The sequence below is a fragment of the Dendronephthya gigantea genome, unplaced genomic scaffold, assembly GCF_004324835.1.
Source record: "Dendronephthya gigantea isolate DGI-Jeju-01 unplaced genomic scaffold, DenGig_1.0 000282F, whole genome shotgun sequence".
NCBI lineage: Eukaryota > Metazoa > Cnidaria > Anthozoa > Malacalcyonacea > Nephtheidae > Dendronephthya > Dendronephthya gigantea.
Window position 1 is genome coordinate 22,415 of NW_021163292.1, and position 18,185 is coordinate 40,599.

General features: G+C 36.0%; 2 protein-coding genes across 2 annotated transcripts; both read right to left on the reverse strand.

The window, feature by feature from the left end:
- Positions 1 to 6,340: 6,340 nt before the first annotated feature.
- LOC114541355 lies at positions 6,341 to 9,248 on the reverse strand. The gene is made up of 2 exons (XM_028561293.1): positions 8,611 to 9,248; positions 6,341 to 8,351 (listed from the first exon to the last, which is right to left on the reverse strand). Exons 1-2 carry the CDS (start codon positions 9,246 to 9,248, stop codon positions 6,341 to 6,343), a joined length of 2,649 nt encoding a protein of 882 aa, XP_028417094.1.
- A 4,470-nt stretch (positions 9,249 to 13,718) lies between these two features.
- Positions 13,719 to 15,424, reverse strand: LOC114541357. Its single transcript, XM_028561294.1, has 7 exons — positions 15,309 to 15,424; positions 15,099 to 15,145; positions 14,863 to 14,944; positions 14,613 to 14,749; positions 14,371 to 14,383; positions 14,104 to 14,187; positions 13,719 to 13,922 (listed from the first exon to the last, which is right to left on the reverse strand). The coding sequence occupies exons 1-7, from the start codon at positions 15,390 to 15,392 to the stop codon at positions 13,719 to 13,721; spliced, it is 651 nt and encodes a 216-aa protein (XP_028417095.1). The 5' UTR covers positions 15,393 to 15,424.
- Between the last annotated feature and the right edge of the window lie 2,761 nt (positions 15,425 to 18,185).

Genomic DNA, 18,185 nt, shown 5'->3' on the forward strand with positions numbered 1-18,185 from the left:
CAAAATGTCAGGTATTACGGAAAATATTTAGCCATGCGAATTTGTCAATTTTGTATACTTTTTTACTACTGCCGGAAGCGTTTAACTAATTTAGTTACACACTTCAGGCCGTAGTAAAAAATATACAAAATTGCCAACTTCGCATGGTTATATTTTCCCCCTTTACAATATTGTGCATCCAAACTTGGTAATTTTACTAAAATTAGAATGCACTTTTCAGAAATTTCCTTTTGTTGCCTAAAACAAAAGTTGGTCTATTATGCAAAAGGTCCATTGAGATGAGGTTATATGTGTCGAACGAAAAGTTGGAAACGTTTTATGAATCAGGTTTGTATTTAATTTAATGAAAATCTGCGAGACCAAGGGCTACTCCTACAAAGAAAATGGAAAGAAAGCAAAAGTAAAAATAGGTATGCAATGCATACATGTGGGTAGCCTCCAAAGCATTGGCAAAGATTTTCAAGTTTTGTTCAATGTCAAATGACAGGCCGCAATAATGGCGGGGAAATCAACTGCATGATGCGTAGTTTTACGTTCTAATCCATGCGCAAAGATGGGCTAGTTTGCTAGTTGGATACAGTTATAACAAAGTAGACATAAAAACAATCAATGAAATACCAATGAAATACCATTTCTGCGATTAATTTATCTGAAAGTTTAGGCCAGTTTACACCGATCAGGCTGACAAAATTTCGGCTCTGCCCAGTCTCTTTCGTAGATAAACAAACTCGGCGGACAAACATGCATCATCCCTCATCGTTTTTTGCGTGTAGCATAGTGGTTAGCCCGCGAACAGGCTACCCACAATAACCAGTGGACCGTGCTTAATCAATGGTTTGAATCAGTAATGTTAACAAAACTGGTTCACTCTATCCAACAAAAGTGTAATCTGTTTTGAAACGCAGAAGAGGTCATACAAAAGATTAGAAAAGTGTCAATTTGTGTTATGTCCTACCTTCAACTCTACTCCACCATTGATTAAGGACGGTCCACTGGTTTTTACTTCTACTTTCTTTCCATTTTCCTTTACAAGAGTAGCCCTTGGTCATGCACGCAGATTTTAATTTAATTGCATACAAACTGGATTCACAAAACGTTTCCAACTTTTCGTTCGACATATAAAACCTCATCTCATTTTCTCTCAATTTTTTGAAACATCCAATCATTGTTGGCCCTCTCTATGCCATCTTTGGTCCACAAAAAGAATAATACGCATTTCTTATTCAATTAAGCAGCATTTTAATTCTTAAACGATTGTTAATCAAATTACCTAAAAGCCCAAGTGAAGTCTCAGGTATGGGTAAAGGCGGAAATCACGAAAAATAATAAAAATTAGTTTTTGTATGTATAATTTAATTTAAGGAGCGTAACAGCTTCGCAGGGTAAATTACAATAGGCTAAAACAGCTTGAGGATTATTGGACACTCGCAAACAATGTGCATTGTGCGCATGCATGGAACAAGCAAAACCTAAATAAATTTTTTTTGTGCGGGAATATAATTATTCTACAAAAAATATGTAATTAATTGAATCAACTGTGTTTATCGCTGGTCATGTTCGATTATTAACGGGTGCAAAGTCCAAGAGTCGATTCAAGTATGATGCACAGCAATAACGAACTCCGTACGCAGATCACACATAAACAGTAACTTTAATACCAGTGAAATGATACAATGCTGATGCAATGGTTGATTCTCGATAGGAATTGAGGTTCGGTAATTAGATTGTGGTATGTTTTTATGTGCCATTTTATAGCCGTAACATGGTATGGTTGCGGGTATGCGATATCAATTAGCTAATGGGTTATGAGTTACGGGTTCGAAGTACACAATTTAGAAAGGGATCACACAGATTATAGAATGCGCGCAAATTACATAATCATGAATTCATACATGCATGAATAACACCTGATCTTGCAATACAGCAGAATAAATTTGGTTAGCGCACACCAACTTGAATAGAATAGAATTTAGTAAAGTTTGTTTAGCGTCCTCGCTCTGTTCGATCTAACAATTTACTGACACCTGAAGGCTTATTTAAATACTGCTATCCATATTTGTAAATATTAGTAAAAAAAATCATTTTCGGGTAGAAACAAATTTTGCTGTCGTTGCATGCATCCATAAAAATGCTCATGTCAAAAATTTACACAGTCATGCACTTTTGAGTCCCAGCATGGTGCTTAGGCATTGAAACTCTAACCATATGCATTACATCTTTGTGGATGATTTCAATAGTTTGAGAGTTTTTGGGACAACTTGTAGTGATTGATGGTAATTTTGTTTATTAATTTAATTTAACCACTTCGTGTCGACAAGCAACCGAAAATCGTGATCCGTTCAAAGATCTGTCATTGCCTAGCTTCAAAGTTCTTTGTTAAACTGACTTGAGAATTGAGAATGCCCTTAAAATATTTATTCAAATGCTCTCTGAAACAAAGTAAATCGACAAGGTAAAGCTAAGAAATACCGAGGATATTATTATAATGTAGATGATGAATAATACGACACAGCACTGATTCAGATTTCGGTATATGTAACTTTATGAAAATCTAGCAATTTGATATCAAGCTGTTATAGTACATATATCAGTAAATACTGAAATTGCCCGCTCTATAGATAATCAACTCCTCGATAGTTCTGTATCTGTCTTGAAGTATATACCGCTGTCAAAACGGAAGAAACATTGACAAAACCATACACTATGTTGTTTCTACGTATAGCACGATGCAATTTGCTGAAGACAATAAAACATATTTATCTATTAATCTGAATCACAAATCCGTAACAATCATTAGTTGGTTCCTAGCCATTACCTTACATAAAATATGTCCTATACTGGCTTATACTATGTCTATGGCCGCTGTGCTTCAACATTTGACAGATTAATTCTTATTCTGGCTTTGAAAGGCTGACGTTTAAACCATTAACTTTCAAATACTATTTCTTTAATGCTTTTGTAAACTGTGGAGGAAGTTATACAAGTAGAACTGTAATGCATATTGTAAACATGACTAAATGTCATGTCTCACTAAAGTCGAGAAATACTCTTATATATATAGTGAAATGTACCAGCCGCTTATAATTATAGCAACAATTCTAGATAAGTCGTTTAAAGGTTTCACTCAGTTTAAATTGAATGAATCTGTCGCCATCATTCAAAAATATGGTCAAATACTTTTACAACTGAGGTCACATCAAATATGGAATATCGAAATTCCAATTATATTCGAAAGGAAGAACACTGATCGAGGTTTTAATAGCCTTTAGTCAGGGCTCACTACTTTCATTTTCTAATCATGTACGAAATAAGGCGAGGTAGATGAAACAGAGAATATATATATAGCGTTCGATCACGATAATATATGGAGCTATATACGACCATAAACTATATACGCAGTCGCTATTGAATTAATTTCAAATCGCCCCTTCCGCTGTGGCAATTGTGAAACGTATGGGAGTTATATACAAGGATGACAAATACTTCACCACTGAAGTACCGCACTATCTATCTTTACGGCATGTAACTAATATTTATCTATATATATAAATCAGTATGAAGATAACAAATATCGAGTTCGAAATCATGTAGGTATATGACGAGTGTGGTAAGCTTTGCTTGCCATACGAAACAAATTTGTAGTAATAAAGTTTTAATGGAATAAACCAGTTTGTCTTTCTTGTTATCTATATATATATATATATATATATCATACCTTTTGCCTTATATCTTGCTATGTTCCACTCCAGCTTTTAGACACCCTTTAAAAAAGCCCTAACCATAACACTATATCGCATCATTACGTATCAGAGACGGCGAGCGTACCAATTATTCCGCCCGGAGATTAGGAATTACACCCGGCAATTGTGAGCTCAGGAAATCATATATGCCTGGTTCATAATATAGCGCCGGAGGGAAGCTTCGATTATTGAAAATGGTTAAGCAGACGTTTACCAAGAAATTCAAGCCATTTTGAACATTCCAGGCACTTGCCGTGCATGCGCATAACCATTGCTCAATTTTCGCTCACGCGCACAAACAATAGCGGGTACAAAAACCCCGCCAATATGTCATTACTATATGCCACCTAGTTTCAGCGGCTGTAATTTTTACTTACTATACCAAGGCGCCCATTTTTATTTATCTATACCGGCGGTTGTGCACTGCTTTGATCAATGCAATGCTTCTAGATATCCCGGTTTTGGTGTATAGGGGTACGGATAGCCTTATTTTGTTCAATGAAAGTTTCCATCAGGGTTTCTCAAATTTTTCGAAGATTAACTCGACAATTCTTTTCCAGAAGACTTTAGCCTCTTGCAGGCGGTTCGCCAGAATTCTCCTAGTTTATTGTCTAAAAGATTGGTTGCAGGCGGCAGTCTTTATAGTAGGCAGGTTACTAACCCCGACCAATCTGCCTACGAAACATGGCTGCTTATAGGAAGTGCGTCATATGCGTCATAACATTTTAATGCACATGTAAACATTGATTCATTCTTAGTAACACGTGCGTTCATTGATATTTTAAATACATTTTTAAAACTTTTCAATAAAATTTAGAGATCATTAGGTTGTACACAAACATTACCCTTTAAATTATTACTGTGCTTTATCCCCCTGTTCAATATATGTCTGCGATAGCATCGTATAACTATTACGATTTTTATCATTTTTGCAACAATTTGTAATATTTTTATCGATGAATAAATTCTCTTCGCCCCCGTTCTCTTGAATTTGTGCGAGCTTTAAAACGCGCGTGGCTAAATTGCGATTAAAGTACTTCAAAAAGTACCTATCTGATAACCAATTATAAAAAGATTTAACTCAGTCTTACTCGATCGTTCTCAATAATGTCTTTTACTGAAAACCAAAAGGCAACTTTGCTTGCTTATTTCAACAATGGTATGGTTGGTGTGGGAAGGAATTTCTTTAGCCAAATTTCTGCCACTTCTGCCGAGACTGGTTTAAGTGAAAAGCAAGTAAAGGTCAGTCAACCATGTTCAGTGCATATTTCTATTTGTAAAATAAAAAAGCATTATAATATCATTTATATTATTGCACTTATGAATAATTAATTTTTTATTCATGACAGGCTACATTGTATTTGCATAAATGTACTAATATTAAACACTAGACTTATTTAACAGGATGAATAGCTACTTAATTAAGTGTGGTAAAGATGAAGTTATATATCATAAGAAAGTAATGTTTCCCATACATAATTTGTAGAGTACTAGCCTGTTTTAAAATAATACAGTTGTATTTAATTGTTTCATCATTAAAATATTATAATATTTATATACAACATATATATTAATTCTCATTTGTCACAGAACTGGATAACAAAGCAGGTGCATAAAAGGAAGGTTAATGCAACCAGCAGAGAACCAGCAGCAAACACAGTTACCCGTAGGAAAACGAAAGGTCTATTTAGATCTTAAAAAGTCTATGAAAGGTCTTGAAGAGCTTTCATAGACCTTTCCTAGACAACGACTTGCGACTAAAAGTCTACCAAAAGTCTTGCAAGACCTTTACGCTGTGAATGTTATTAGATTGTCTTGAGAAAAGGTCTTGAAAGGTCTACAGTATGTCTACTAGACAATTTTCATATACTGCGCTAGCTGAAAGGTCTAGCTGACCTATATTTGATTTTATATACGCTATTTTTTACACGCACATGTATAATTTTCATTGATTACATGCGTAAGAGGAACTATAGTCAAATATCGCTACTTTTCAGGTAATTATCTTATCGTATTATACAACACGTATGATGAATATAGATGCGGTTTATCATCATTTCAAGTTAAATAATATGCGCGCACAGCCGCATGCACACTCGATCGTCATATCAAGACAGATATAATATTTAGACTTTAGAGTAAATCATGCATAGCCTTACCGTATTTTCATTCGAAGGAATATTCCATTATATAAAAGGCGTAAGTTTAACAGTTTAGAAAATCTCGGTTTATATTGATGCTTCCTTAGTTTTTCTTGTCCGCGGTATAATTTAACAACTTGCGTACAATGAAATGCGTAGGCGTTGTGAGGTTGTGAGTAACCTCTCATGCTATGTGATGAGTGATGTAAGTGTTAAATTTAATAGCAGCTATTAGCAATGAGCCAAACCATATGGCCAAACCTATCTTATAATTAAAAGCTATGTATAAAGCAAATTTGTGAATGTAAGCAGTGATCTGTTTCATACGATATGTTTCATTTTTGAAAATAATTAAACGACAGCTAAAAGCCTATAATTTATTTACACATTTATTTACATTTATTTATACCAATAGTTTAATGAATATTGTACAATATAGTGATAAAATACTATTAAATTCTAATCTGTCTCGACTGAGTTAGGAAACTGTGCAAGAAATACGTGATGCGGGGAGTCACAAAACTCCATGTATGTGCACTTATTTTGTATTTTTGCAATGTCAATAATTTGAATTTTATTAGTTTCCGTTGGTGCAACTACAATAATGTTTGGAACTGTGGCATGTGTAATATCGTCATCAATAAGGCTCATGTTGATTTTTGAAAGAGTAGAAACGACGGCGAAATTGAAATTAGGACATTTACATTCTACTTCAACACACAAACACACCGGCTTAAACTGAGCAAAATATTCGATAAGTCCGTAACCGCTCTCATTGTCCTGATCCGCAAACCTAATTGTATAACTATTTCTGCTTTGAACACGTTTATACATTTTTGAGTGATAAATACACTTCGCTTTTCTAATACGGGAAAACGTTTGCACTTTCATATTTGGCGGGACAGAACCGAATGTTTTTGAAAACATATCAAATTCGACCGGTGAAAGCTGACGCCAACTTGCTCCACCGATTGCGAAGCACTCTGTTGAAAGTTGTACTTCATTTTTAGCTAATTTAACTTTTCCCGTGAGTTTGTGGTAAAATTCGCATTCATGAGTCCCATCCAAAAGAAAATCTTTCTCGAGTTCTGGTATACGCTTAGAAATAGAAATTGCCGATATCAACTGAAAATGAATCTGCTGGGTACCGTGAATAGTTTTTAAGAGAAAACCGTTTTTGTCTTCGAAATGGAAACAGGAGTGAGTCCACAACGGTCCTAATTCCCTCACGTTATCTGCCAAGTGAACAAGGCAGTGAATATTTGCTGTTTGATATCTTTTACCGTACAATGTCTCAAACATAACACAAAAATGGAATAAAAGCCGCTCAGCATGCGCTATCTCATCAACTGTAATAGATTGCTGTAACAAAACGTATATCGCTTCGCTTAGAAGAAGAAAATGATCATAGTATTCGGTTGGTAAAATAGTTAGAAGTATAGCTGGTCCGTAAAACAATAGAAAAGAACGCAATTCCGAAGCCTTAAAATACTTTCTATGAGCTTCTATTGAACGTGGGCATCGTGATATACAATCTGGTGGCCTAATTGAAAGAAGACGCTTATCAACTTGATTTATCTTATGAGATATGCTGAAGGGGAAATTGCGATTCGTTCCAAACCACAAATTTAAAAGCAATTTCATAACACCTAAAAGTACTGCGTGCATATAGTCTATGCCAGTTCCTTTAATAATGTCATAGTGTTTCAGGCCTGCGAGCCATGATGGACCTTTAATACCATTGCATGGCTTGCCATCTGTAACTGCTTGTTTGGCATGCTCTAGAGTTTCTTCATGAGTCCGCTCTGGGCCTTTCGGATTATCTTGCTTGAATGGGTAGCTATGTACTATCCCTCCCTTTTCAGTTCGAAATGTTTCCCCCGCTTGCTTGCATTTTAGGCAGCCATATTGACCATTAAATTGGATTGAGTTGCATACCATACATTTAGCTGGGAGGTCGCATGTTCCAGCTAACAAAATCGCTCGGCTTACAAAAGATCCTTGTTCTGGATTTTCAACTCGAATTCCATTAGTTTCTAATTTTTTCAAACTGGAGTGGAAGGGTTTTAAGTATGTTAGCATATTTGGCTTGCTGCTGCCAAACCATAAACCAGCGACGATCATGTTACTTCTCGAAATTCTTTGCGCGTAAGGTAGTTCGTTGACCACAAAGTATAGAGGCCATATTGCAACTTTTGAAGATTTAAATACTGGTATTCCATCCGTATTCCAAGTTAACGAAATGTTCCTTTGATCGTCAAGTATTCCGCCGTTCCCGAAAAATCTTCGATATTGTTTCCCATCGTAGATATCTTCAATATTATTTATTCCTCTTTTAACTCGCGAGAAGCGATAGTTAAGTAAGTTCCAAATCCCTGTTTTCGCAAACAATGATCGTATTTGATCTTCGATAGAAATTTCTATGAAGAAGCTCATATTTCCTGGGACGGTCAAGTCTTGAAGGCATAGGCTGTTAGGACACGTGGCATTTCTTTACTGATAGATACGTTGCATTTAGAGCAGTAGTTATGGAATTTGAGCGGGCTCTTTAAATTTTGAAAGTACTTTTTGAATGTATATAATGTTTTGAAACAATAGTTTGGCACCCACAATGCAAACTTACTAGCACTAGCAAGTCGTGTAATGCCTTACCAGATATCATATGCCTAATAGCAAATGTCATAATTAGTAAAGCACTAACCCCAACTGTGATCGGAGCATTTTCATACAGTGGTTTGGAGTCAGCATTTTCTTCATAATCGTTGTCCACAGTACCTTGTTGTGTTTGAAAGTTGCTGATCTCGTCCAACGAGTCGTACCAAACTTCCTCATCATCTACTTCTTCGTTAACGTCTTTCGTGATGTTGTCCATTTCTTCTTGAAGGGCCTCCTGTATCTTGTCTAAGTAGTCAAGAACCCAGTCATTTTCTTCATCCACATCGTTCTCGTTCGATAACAGTACATCATTCCTTGAAGTACAATGATAACTGCTACTATCTTCAATGTCATAATTTGGCTCAAGTCGAGAAAATGATTCAGCTTCACATGATCCCATTGGTGTCACGGAGTTGTCCTCGTTTATAGCTTCTTTCATGTACTGTAAAGTTTGCTCCATTTTTGTACACTGTATAATCTCTTCACCACTGGACTCGCTAGAAAGGGAATGGATTTCGTCCGCGTCGTGGGATGAGTGTACAATTTCAGAAAAAGGTCGATTTGACTGCGGCGTCGACAAAACTGATTCAGCAAAATGCTTCTGAATCGATATGACGTTTTGTTCTGTAGCTACCGATTCCATAATTATTTCATTAACCATCTCGTTTCTTGTCTTTCTTCTTTTTTTAGCTTGCGCTTCCATATCGGACATTTTTGCCAAGTATTGCAACTTTTAAAAACAACCTGCGTTCAAAGCTCTCAAGTAACAATTAAAGTTCGATACCAATTACAGAATAGCTGTCATGTCACGATCTGATAAGGGTTTGGTTGAAATCGGAGATCTGCCAGCTGTGTGCTGGTAATCCTTCGCTTTGATTGGCTGATCAATCACGTTAGCGGTAGAATTCAAGTCTCCTTTTGATGCGCGCAGTTGAAATTTTCGTTCGACTGAAGTAAAGTAGCGTGACTGCCTGAGCAAACGATTAAAACAAAACTCGTGTTTTTAAATCAATTCACTGATCTTTTTTAATATGGCTGAAAGGAAATTTGCTTTAGTATTTTGGATTGAAGACGAACAGTACAGTGTTGTAAGGTATGAAGACATATCTGGAGAGCCTATTTTGGGCGCAATTTCACTTGTTGCGTGGAGGGTGATGAAGAAGAAGGTTCTTGTCACCTCGAGCTGGTATAAAGCAAAAGTAATTCAAATCTCCGGTAAGTCTATATTTCAAATCCTCAAACATGCAAATGTAGAAATTCCGAATGCGGGGACAATCAATGACGAACCAGTTATTTAGTGGTTTCATGAACGATTGTAGTGCCTAGCTGGCTGTCGTATAAGGTAAACTAAGAAGGCTCCCTTAACCATATCCTTTCCCCCGCGTTTCAGTTATATAAATTATAGATATCAAGGCTATGATATTTTTACTAAAAGTTTTTATTTTAAAATATTTATCTTTTGGGGGTTTGTGTTGCTCGATTTGGAATAAAACTGTATAAAGACATATGTTAATGGTTATTATACTAGAAACTATTTTGAGTCAGCTAGGTCAGCTAAGAATTTATTTTTATTCACATTGCCCTGTATTTGTCTGTATGTTTAATGGTTAAGAAAGCTACGCGGCATATCTAAAGAATAAATATGCCTATGGCTACAAGGGCGAGATTCATATGCACGCCTTATCGCAAACAGTTGGTTTCCTGCCAAGGCCTTGAAAAACATCCTGGCGTCAAAATTGGTATAATTGCCTCGCCTGTTTTTAATATAGCTATATGTTCTGACGCACTTTGTTGAAAATCATTAACCTTACTATTTCAAAGTGTAAAAGCATTTTTGTTTTTTCAGGTCCTTATCCAACTTCATAGTGGTAGTGAACATTTAGTATTTCGACTTTTATTCGAATCACTTTAACGCCGCATTATACATACACATATATACAAGTATATTCTATACATTATTCTTCACGTATGCATCTGTCGTTGTATTTATAAGTAGTTATACTTATCGATTATTTAGATAATGAAGAGTCTCTTCAGTTGCTCTGTGAAAGTTATGCTGAGAAAAGAGCAATAGAGTCGAATAATGTGGCGGGGAAAAAAAGAAAACGAACAAAGACAGCTAAAGCGAAAGAGCTAGACTTGGAAGAGATCAGCGATCAAGAAAAAGCGGGGAAATCTTCAAAAACTGTGCCAGAAAAGAAGGAAAAAAAGGCAGTGAAGAAAAAAGAAAGCAGCTTGAAGAATGCGCAAATTGAAAGTGCGAAACTTATGGCGCGCGAAATGTTTCAAGCAATGGAGAATGACAATGAGCAAACATGCACAAATGAAAACGGTTCAATTGACAACAGGGAGTCATTGAACTCTGCTATAAAGACGCCCATTAGAGCTCCTTTACCACCAAGCTCTCATGCCGCTACCCCTTCCCCCTCAAATGACCTACAGTCTTTGAAGTGGTCTACTGCAAATCCAACGAATGATCGAGCTGAAAGTTCTTGTATCAGCAGTCCATTCTCCCATCCCACGGCAACCATGTCCACATCTACACCATACCGAAACAACACGAAGAAATACTCGGAGCTCACGCCGTTAACCAGCAAAACAGCACGCCGAGAACTGAATGTGAAAGAGAGTGAGACTGAAGTACCCTTGCCACTTTCTCGGGAAATAAGCGGTGCCATACGTCTTTCATATGATTGCGATGACGATTGGACAAGTGCATTTGATGCAAGTCTTGGTCATGATGATGGTGTTCCTTTCGAATGCAGCAATTGTGACGAGTTAAAAAAAGAGAATGAAAACTGAAAGCGACTGTCACTCAGTTAAAAGGTAGGCTTGCAGCGGGGTATTTCAGAAAAAAAATTGAACCGCACAGTTGGAAAATGGCTCAGACTAGTTTTGGAAATGTCATTCTTGCGTTTTGTTCGGAGAGTAATTATGAATCTTTTATTTATAGGTTTGCTAAATGCCCCACCTGGAACCGCCGCATATCTCGAGTCACTAGCAAAATCAATTCGAAAAGCCAGCTCAGATGTGATCTACAGTGCCAGTGACGAAGTAATGGAGATTTTTCCACACGATGAAATTCGAGACACCGCCACTGTCATTGGTACGTAAATCGTTTTTCAAATTCAGAAGATAATTATTCTTGTTTTTCTTGAGGAAATCTGGCACTGCCCACCAGTTTTACACTTCTAATTTTGCTTGTTAAAAATTTAGGCTCCAACTGTAAGGACTACGGATTCAAAAAACAGTTCTTCCGATGTCGTGGATACAACACCAGCGGTTTCGCATTTTGAGGGAGGTAATGGGAAGCAAGAGCTCAGTCCAGGGTCTGGCGTTTTTATTCCAACGATCAAGCTTCGCGAATGCCATCACAAAGCAGGGTCAGATTTGAAGGTGTTGTTTCATGTTTTAATGGATCACTTTTTCTCAGAGGAAACGCTTGCCGTGTCTGTTGCGTTTGGGAATCGGGTTCTTCCAACGGGGAAAAAAGTGCTGGATCCAAAAATCGTTTCGGCAATTAAAGGTAGTCATTTTATAATGCAAATATTTTTGGAATAGTCTCATATCTTTAGAATAGTCTAATAAAATAGCGGTGTTTTGTATTGTATTTGTATTCTGTATTGCATTTTCAATAAAAATATACCCATTTTTCATTACAGGATACTTATTAGCGTCCGCCAAAATATTCAACGTGGCTCCTTTGGAAAGCTCAAAGTTAAACAAAATGTTTACGAACAAATGTACGTGCGCACAAACCAAACTAAAGAAAAGGCTTGTTAAACCGACGCCAAACAAGTAGGGATGAACAATTTAGATTTAATTGTTATAATTTTAGTTTACCGCGGAAGTCGCGGTACGCAATATATGACATGGATATGAGGGATGTGTTATTTTAATCAATGTATCTATACTCATTGTACTTATTATATTATTTTATTCGATATTACTGTAGTCGTTTTATGTACCTATGATTTTAAATAATAGATTATTCATTGAACTAACTTTGTGTTCTTAAATTACTTATGCTGGACACATTTAATGCATTTTGAAGCGCATACGCGTGCATGCATATAAGCCTGCAAGGTTCGAAAAAGACCTTTCTAGACCATTTATAGACCTATCAAGGCCTTAGTAGATCTTTCTAGACCTTTCAAGAGGATTTAAGACATTCCAAGACCTTTCAAGACCTTTCGAGATACTTATCGTGAAAATATTCCCAATACAGAAAGGTCTCGAAAAGGTCTTTTCACCTGTCAAATTAACATCACAGCGGAGACTTTTTCAAGACATTTACCGTAATCGATATCTAGACCTATTCAAGACCTTTTACAGACAATTCTAAAGATCTAGTCAAGACCTTTTTAGGTCTTCGAAAGGTCTACAATTTTCTTACGGGTAGTGTCAATACCGCCATGATTAGCACAGCAAGAAGTATTCCCCGCAAGGACCGCACAATAAGTGGTTGGAATATTTTTCAAAAAGAATATGCAGCCACAGATGGTTTGTAGATATGTTGTTTCTAGCAATAAATATATATACATATATATATATATATATATATATATATATATATATATATATATATATATAATATTATATATATATATATAATTATATATATATATATATATATATATATACTGTGTTATATTTATAAATTTAACTGAACAGAATGTGTAACATTAATGATTTAACATTAATTATCAATTTTTGCATGTAGAAGGTAAAAGCCACTTACAAGAGAGCATCACAACTTTTAACAAGGTGGCATCTATCAAGTTTAAAGAGCTGAGCCAGGATGATAAATTAAAATATGTTGATATGGCAAGAGAGGAAGAAAACAATCCAGAACAGCTCACCGAACAGCAAAAGTGCAAGAAAATATCCAGTATTTTTACAAAACTTAGGGAGCAAACAGTGAGTATATATCTCTGACTAAATTTGCATGCATCTTTCTAACATCAGCAGTGGCATTTTTGAAGAAAAGAAGTTCAACATACAGCAAACATTTCCCTAGCTAACCTGTGCCCTACCCTTTAATCAACTTTGGAACTGTAAAAGTTTGTAAAAGTGTAAGATACTGTATAATAATATGCATCTACTTTTAATGGTGCTGAATCGAAGCTGCTGGCTTGTAGTAAATGAGAAAAACATCGATGCAACAAGTTATTCGCTAAGTTCATTCATTAAATCTATGATTACCCAGGGTGTCTTTGCAGTGTTGAGCATAATGAAGAATGGCATCACTTAACACATCTACTCTATGAGATGGTCGCATTTCTTTCGTCATTTTACCAAACCGGCGAAGATATGACCACAAACGCTCTAGTTGCTCTCCATCCGTCAAACCAAAACCACTGACTCGCCTCGGACTGAATTGAAGCTATATAAAAATGACGATATTAAATGAACACATTAAGCACACATACTTCCACATTATTCATGCAGTAGATGCATATAATATTGAGTCGAGTGTTTTGTCGACTATATAAATGTTTCTATATATAGTGAAGCGCTCCAATAAGCCATGACGCAGAATTAGGAGTTCATATATATGGATGTACCTGACAAGAACCTTTGTGTCCATATATATGAAATGCAGGTACCGCCAGTGTTATTCTCTGAAGCAAATCATCTTCAGCTGATGCCTAAATCGATACATTAGTAAAAAAAAACAATACGTAACTTACCGTATTAAGATAAACTATGGTTGCATAGTTTCAGACGATTTACCTTCAAGTGCTTCTGAAGTAAACAAGCAATGTCATACATGATTTTATTTCAATGTTCTTTCCTTCATTTTCACTTGCAATATTTTTTAAAAGCCATACTGCATATCCAATTCTAAAGTAGTTATTTAACATGTAATTGATAAACAGAAAAATGTCCAGAGTTGGAACAATGAATTGGGCGACAATAGAACTAATTAATGTTGGAAGTTCACACAGTAAGTAAGTGATCTTATATATTACAATGAGTCTACAGTAGTCACATGAAGTTCCGTTGGCGTTGCATGACATGCAAACAATATTTGGCATAATAAATCCGCATAATGGTAATATTTTCCACAAACCTTTCCCCATGCTTTAGGTTGAGAAAATGCTTCGGGAAACCATGTCTACAAGCACTGCCAAACACTGCTGTTTCATCTAATGCCTTATATTGACTAGTCGAACGTAATACATTACCAGCTTTAAAATCACTGCAATCCTTAAAATAATTATAAAGCATATTTTATATTTATGTCGAAGGTTAGGGTTAGTTGTTCAAGTTTGACAGTAGCGTAAAACACTGAAAAGTTCTTCAAAAACTTTAACACTCACGGAAGGACATGCAGGACAAACATTGCCATAATCCCTTTCCTCGCAAACACTTTGTAAGGTACGTAATCTATGTTTGAAATATCTAAAAACAAAGCGAAAATTTATCCATGCTAGAAAAGAAAAAGGAAACCATGCAGATGACTTTTTCTACCAAATCTGACTCAGACTTTGACTGCAGATATAAAAAGTCGTCCGTAATTCCGCATGTAGATGCACATGTACAGTATGTTTTTTACCTGTATTCTTCAAAACAATCAATGATAAAGGCATATATGTTCTTCCTCTAGATAAACGAGATTTTGTTATAATTCCCTATTGTTAATATCTTTGTGATATGCATGCACCCAGCAAACTGTTCGTAATGAACTTTGCGAACTATAGTGTCTTAATTATAAAATTGATCATGATGTCTACATTGGTACACAATATGCAATTATTTCACTTACAACAACATAGGCAGGTAGTTTATGATTTAATGCCTTGCAAAAGTCATTTAAAGACACTTGACACTCCAACAACATTGCCTCCATCCAATCCAGAAGCTCAAAGGTCAATGCATATGATGGTTGTTTAGAGCTGGTTGGCCAAAGTCGCAATCTTGCGAGGGTCACAGAAAATGGTTCACACTTGCATGCAACTACACCAATCTGATGTTGAGTTCCTTCAAAAAATACTTATTGTGACATCTATTGTGTTAAGAAATAAGCCTTTATAACAAGACCAATATATTAAAAACAGGGACAATGGCAACTATACATCACGTGTATAATGTTTATATGTGAAACAAAATACTGCATATTTATATAGCTGCCAATGAATAGTTCATTATCTTATCTTATCTTATCTAGCCATTAGGCCATATTTTGCATTGATCAACAAGTTAAAAACTGTTTCGCTCTAATTGGAGCTCATCAGCACAGTGTAGCCACTTTAGATATGCATCTGCACATTCAGATAAACTTCATTTATAACAATAGGTTTTAGTAAATATGGAGTTTGTAAGCTTAATCCTAAAACAATTATAAATCATTGTTATCACATTCTGTTTGTATTAATACTTAAGGATTACCAAAGAAGATTTCATACATAACAATATTTAAGTATATTGCTAATTACTAGACTTGCTTTGTTGATATTTAATTAGGGTTATACTGAATGTGACTGTCATAAAAATCATGTGGCAACTGTGTACAGCTAATCTCCCATCTCTTTTTTTAGAAAAAATAAATAATAACCAAATGTCATTCCTGATACAATTAGGTATCATGAATGCATGCCTCAAGTTACATGCGCCCACGTAGCATATAAATGTGGTGTTCTTGGATTTCAATTTGAATAAATAGTATATTGTTCTCCACATAATTTTAATACATTTAACACAAAGATATAATTAGTTACACCTTAGTTACACCAAATACTCTTTCCTGGCAAAACAATGGCAAAGGTGTAGACCTATTGGTTATTCAAACTTATGGGGGCCTAATGTCGACATGCATTGCGTGACAATTGATAAGCAAACTTCACATCCTACAACATAAATACTGTTAACAAATACCAGTATTCTTGCTCGCACATTTGCCTTACCATGTTCACTTATTACGGTAATGTTTTTTGTCTCCAACATTTGGCATGAGTGTAAAGGACGAGGATTTAACACAGTGCCAACCATTGTGATAGGTAGAAACATTCCATCCTGATAAATTTATAGAAACCATTCAATTAACAAAATGCATTTGAGTGTTGGATGGTGCACAAGTATACAATAGGCCTTTTACTGTATAGTTCTATAATTACATACACCACAACATTGGGGTAGCATATGTTCTGTTTCTTGCCAAAATATTATGTACTATCATTAATTTTGTCCCCATAGCTACTGTTAACCAGTAATTGCCTTATTAACTATGTCATGTCAGCATGTGAGAAACACTGGAGACCAGGACAGTGGGAGAGCATTTTAGAGAATTGCAAGACAATTTCTTGGGTTATTAATGGCCCAGTGCACTTCACATAGGCAGTGTGCAGCTATTCCCAGAGGATTTAAAACTACAATAAGAATTGCACCATGTTGGATGATATTAAAATAGCAAAAAAGAAAATCCTTTGTGAACTGTGACCCAACATAACAACAACAGACATTAACTTCAACACCAAAGTTCTTAATAAATGAAATACTGAAAGTCAACTTGCCTTCCATTCCTCGACAACATGAAAAACATTGTAATTATTATGTACAGCAGACACACATGAACCACAGTAAAAAACACCTGCTCCACAGCCAAGACAACGAAACACTGCAGGTGCTGTTCTGCAGTTTGTACATAAACAACCCTCTGGTAACCATTCAGACTCAATTACTGCCCGTAATATTTCATCACGGACATTCTCCCAGCCCTTAGCTGCTCGCTGTTTCTTTTTGCGATATTGACTGATATTTTCGTCAGCATGCGCATCGTGATCATCAGCCTCATCCTCATCCTCTTCATCGTCAGCTTCGTTTCCAACGTCATGGTCGTCTAGTGTGTCCTCCAATGGCAAAATTATCTCTGGAGTCTCATTTCCATGATCCGTCTCAAGTAAACATGGAGTTGTAAGCGTAACTCGTCTTTTTGAGGTCGATTGAGAAGTCGACGAACTACCACCAAACGATACAACTTCCATAGCCGGTAAACGTCGCTTTATATTTCGTTTGCGACCCATATTTTGATCTTAAATTATCTTCAGACGTATATCATTCATGGAATTTTATAAAATATATAGAAAATTATATTTACTCGATCAGTCAACGGTCAAATTAAAGCGAGAAATTTTCCTCACTCCTAGAGCTTTCGCCATATTGTTATCTTCTCGGCCAGCACCATTAGGACTGGTACAAGAGAATCAATTCTCTGGATTGGTCGGGGTTAGTAACCTGCCTACTATAAAACTGCCGCCTGCAACCAATCTTTTAGACAATATACTAGGAGAATTCTGGCGAAACGGGTGCCTCTTGAGGTGAGCATGATTTGTATCATGAAACGTGCAAACTGACAAGAAATTCCAATGAACAATTATGGCGTATCCCCGCGCACCCGTATATCGAAACCGGGGTATCTTTAACCTCTCTAATATTTTCAGTGGTGTACGGGAGACGATAATTGGGGGGGCACCTTCCACGCACCCAAATCGGACTGAAAAAGCAAAGGAATGAATGTAATTATTTCATTAATAATATAAAACCCGGAAAGGATTAAAATGATTAAGGGTAGAGGAGCCGTTTCCTGAATAGTTTTCAACATTTTGCGCCAAAATATAATACTGAAATAACCCAGGTTAACCTTGGC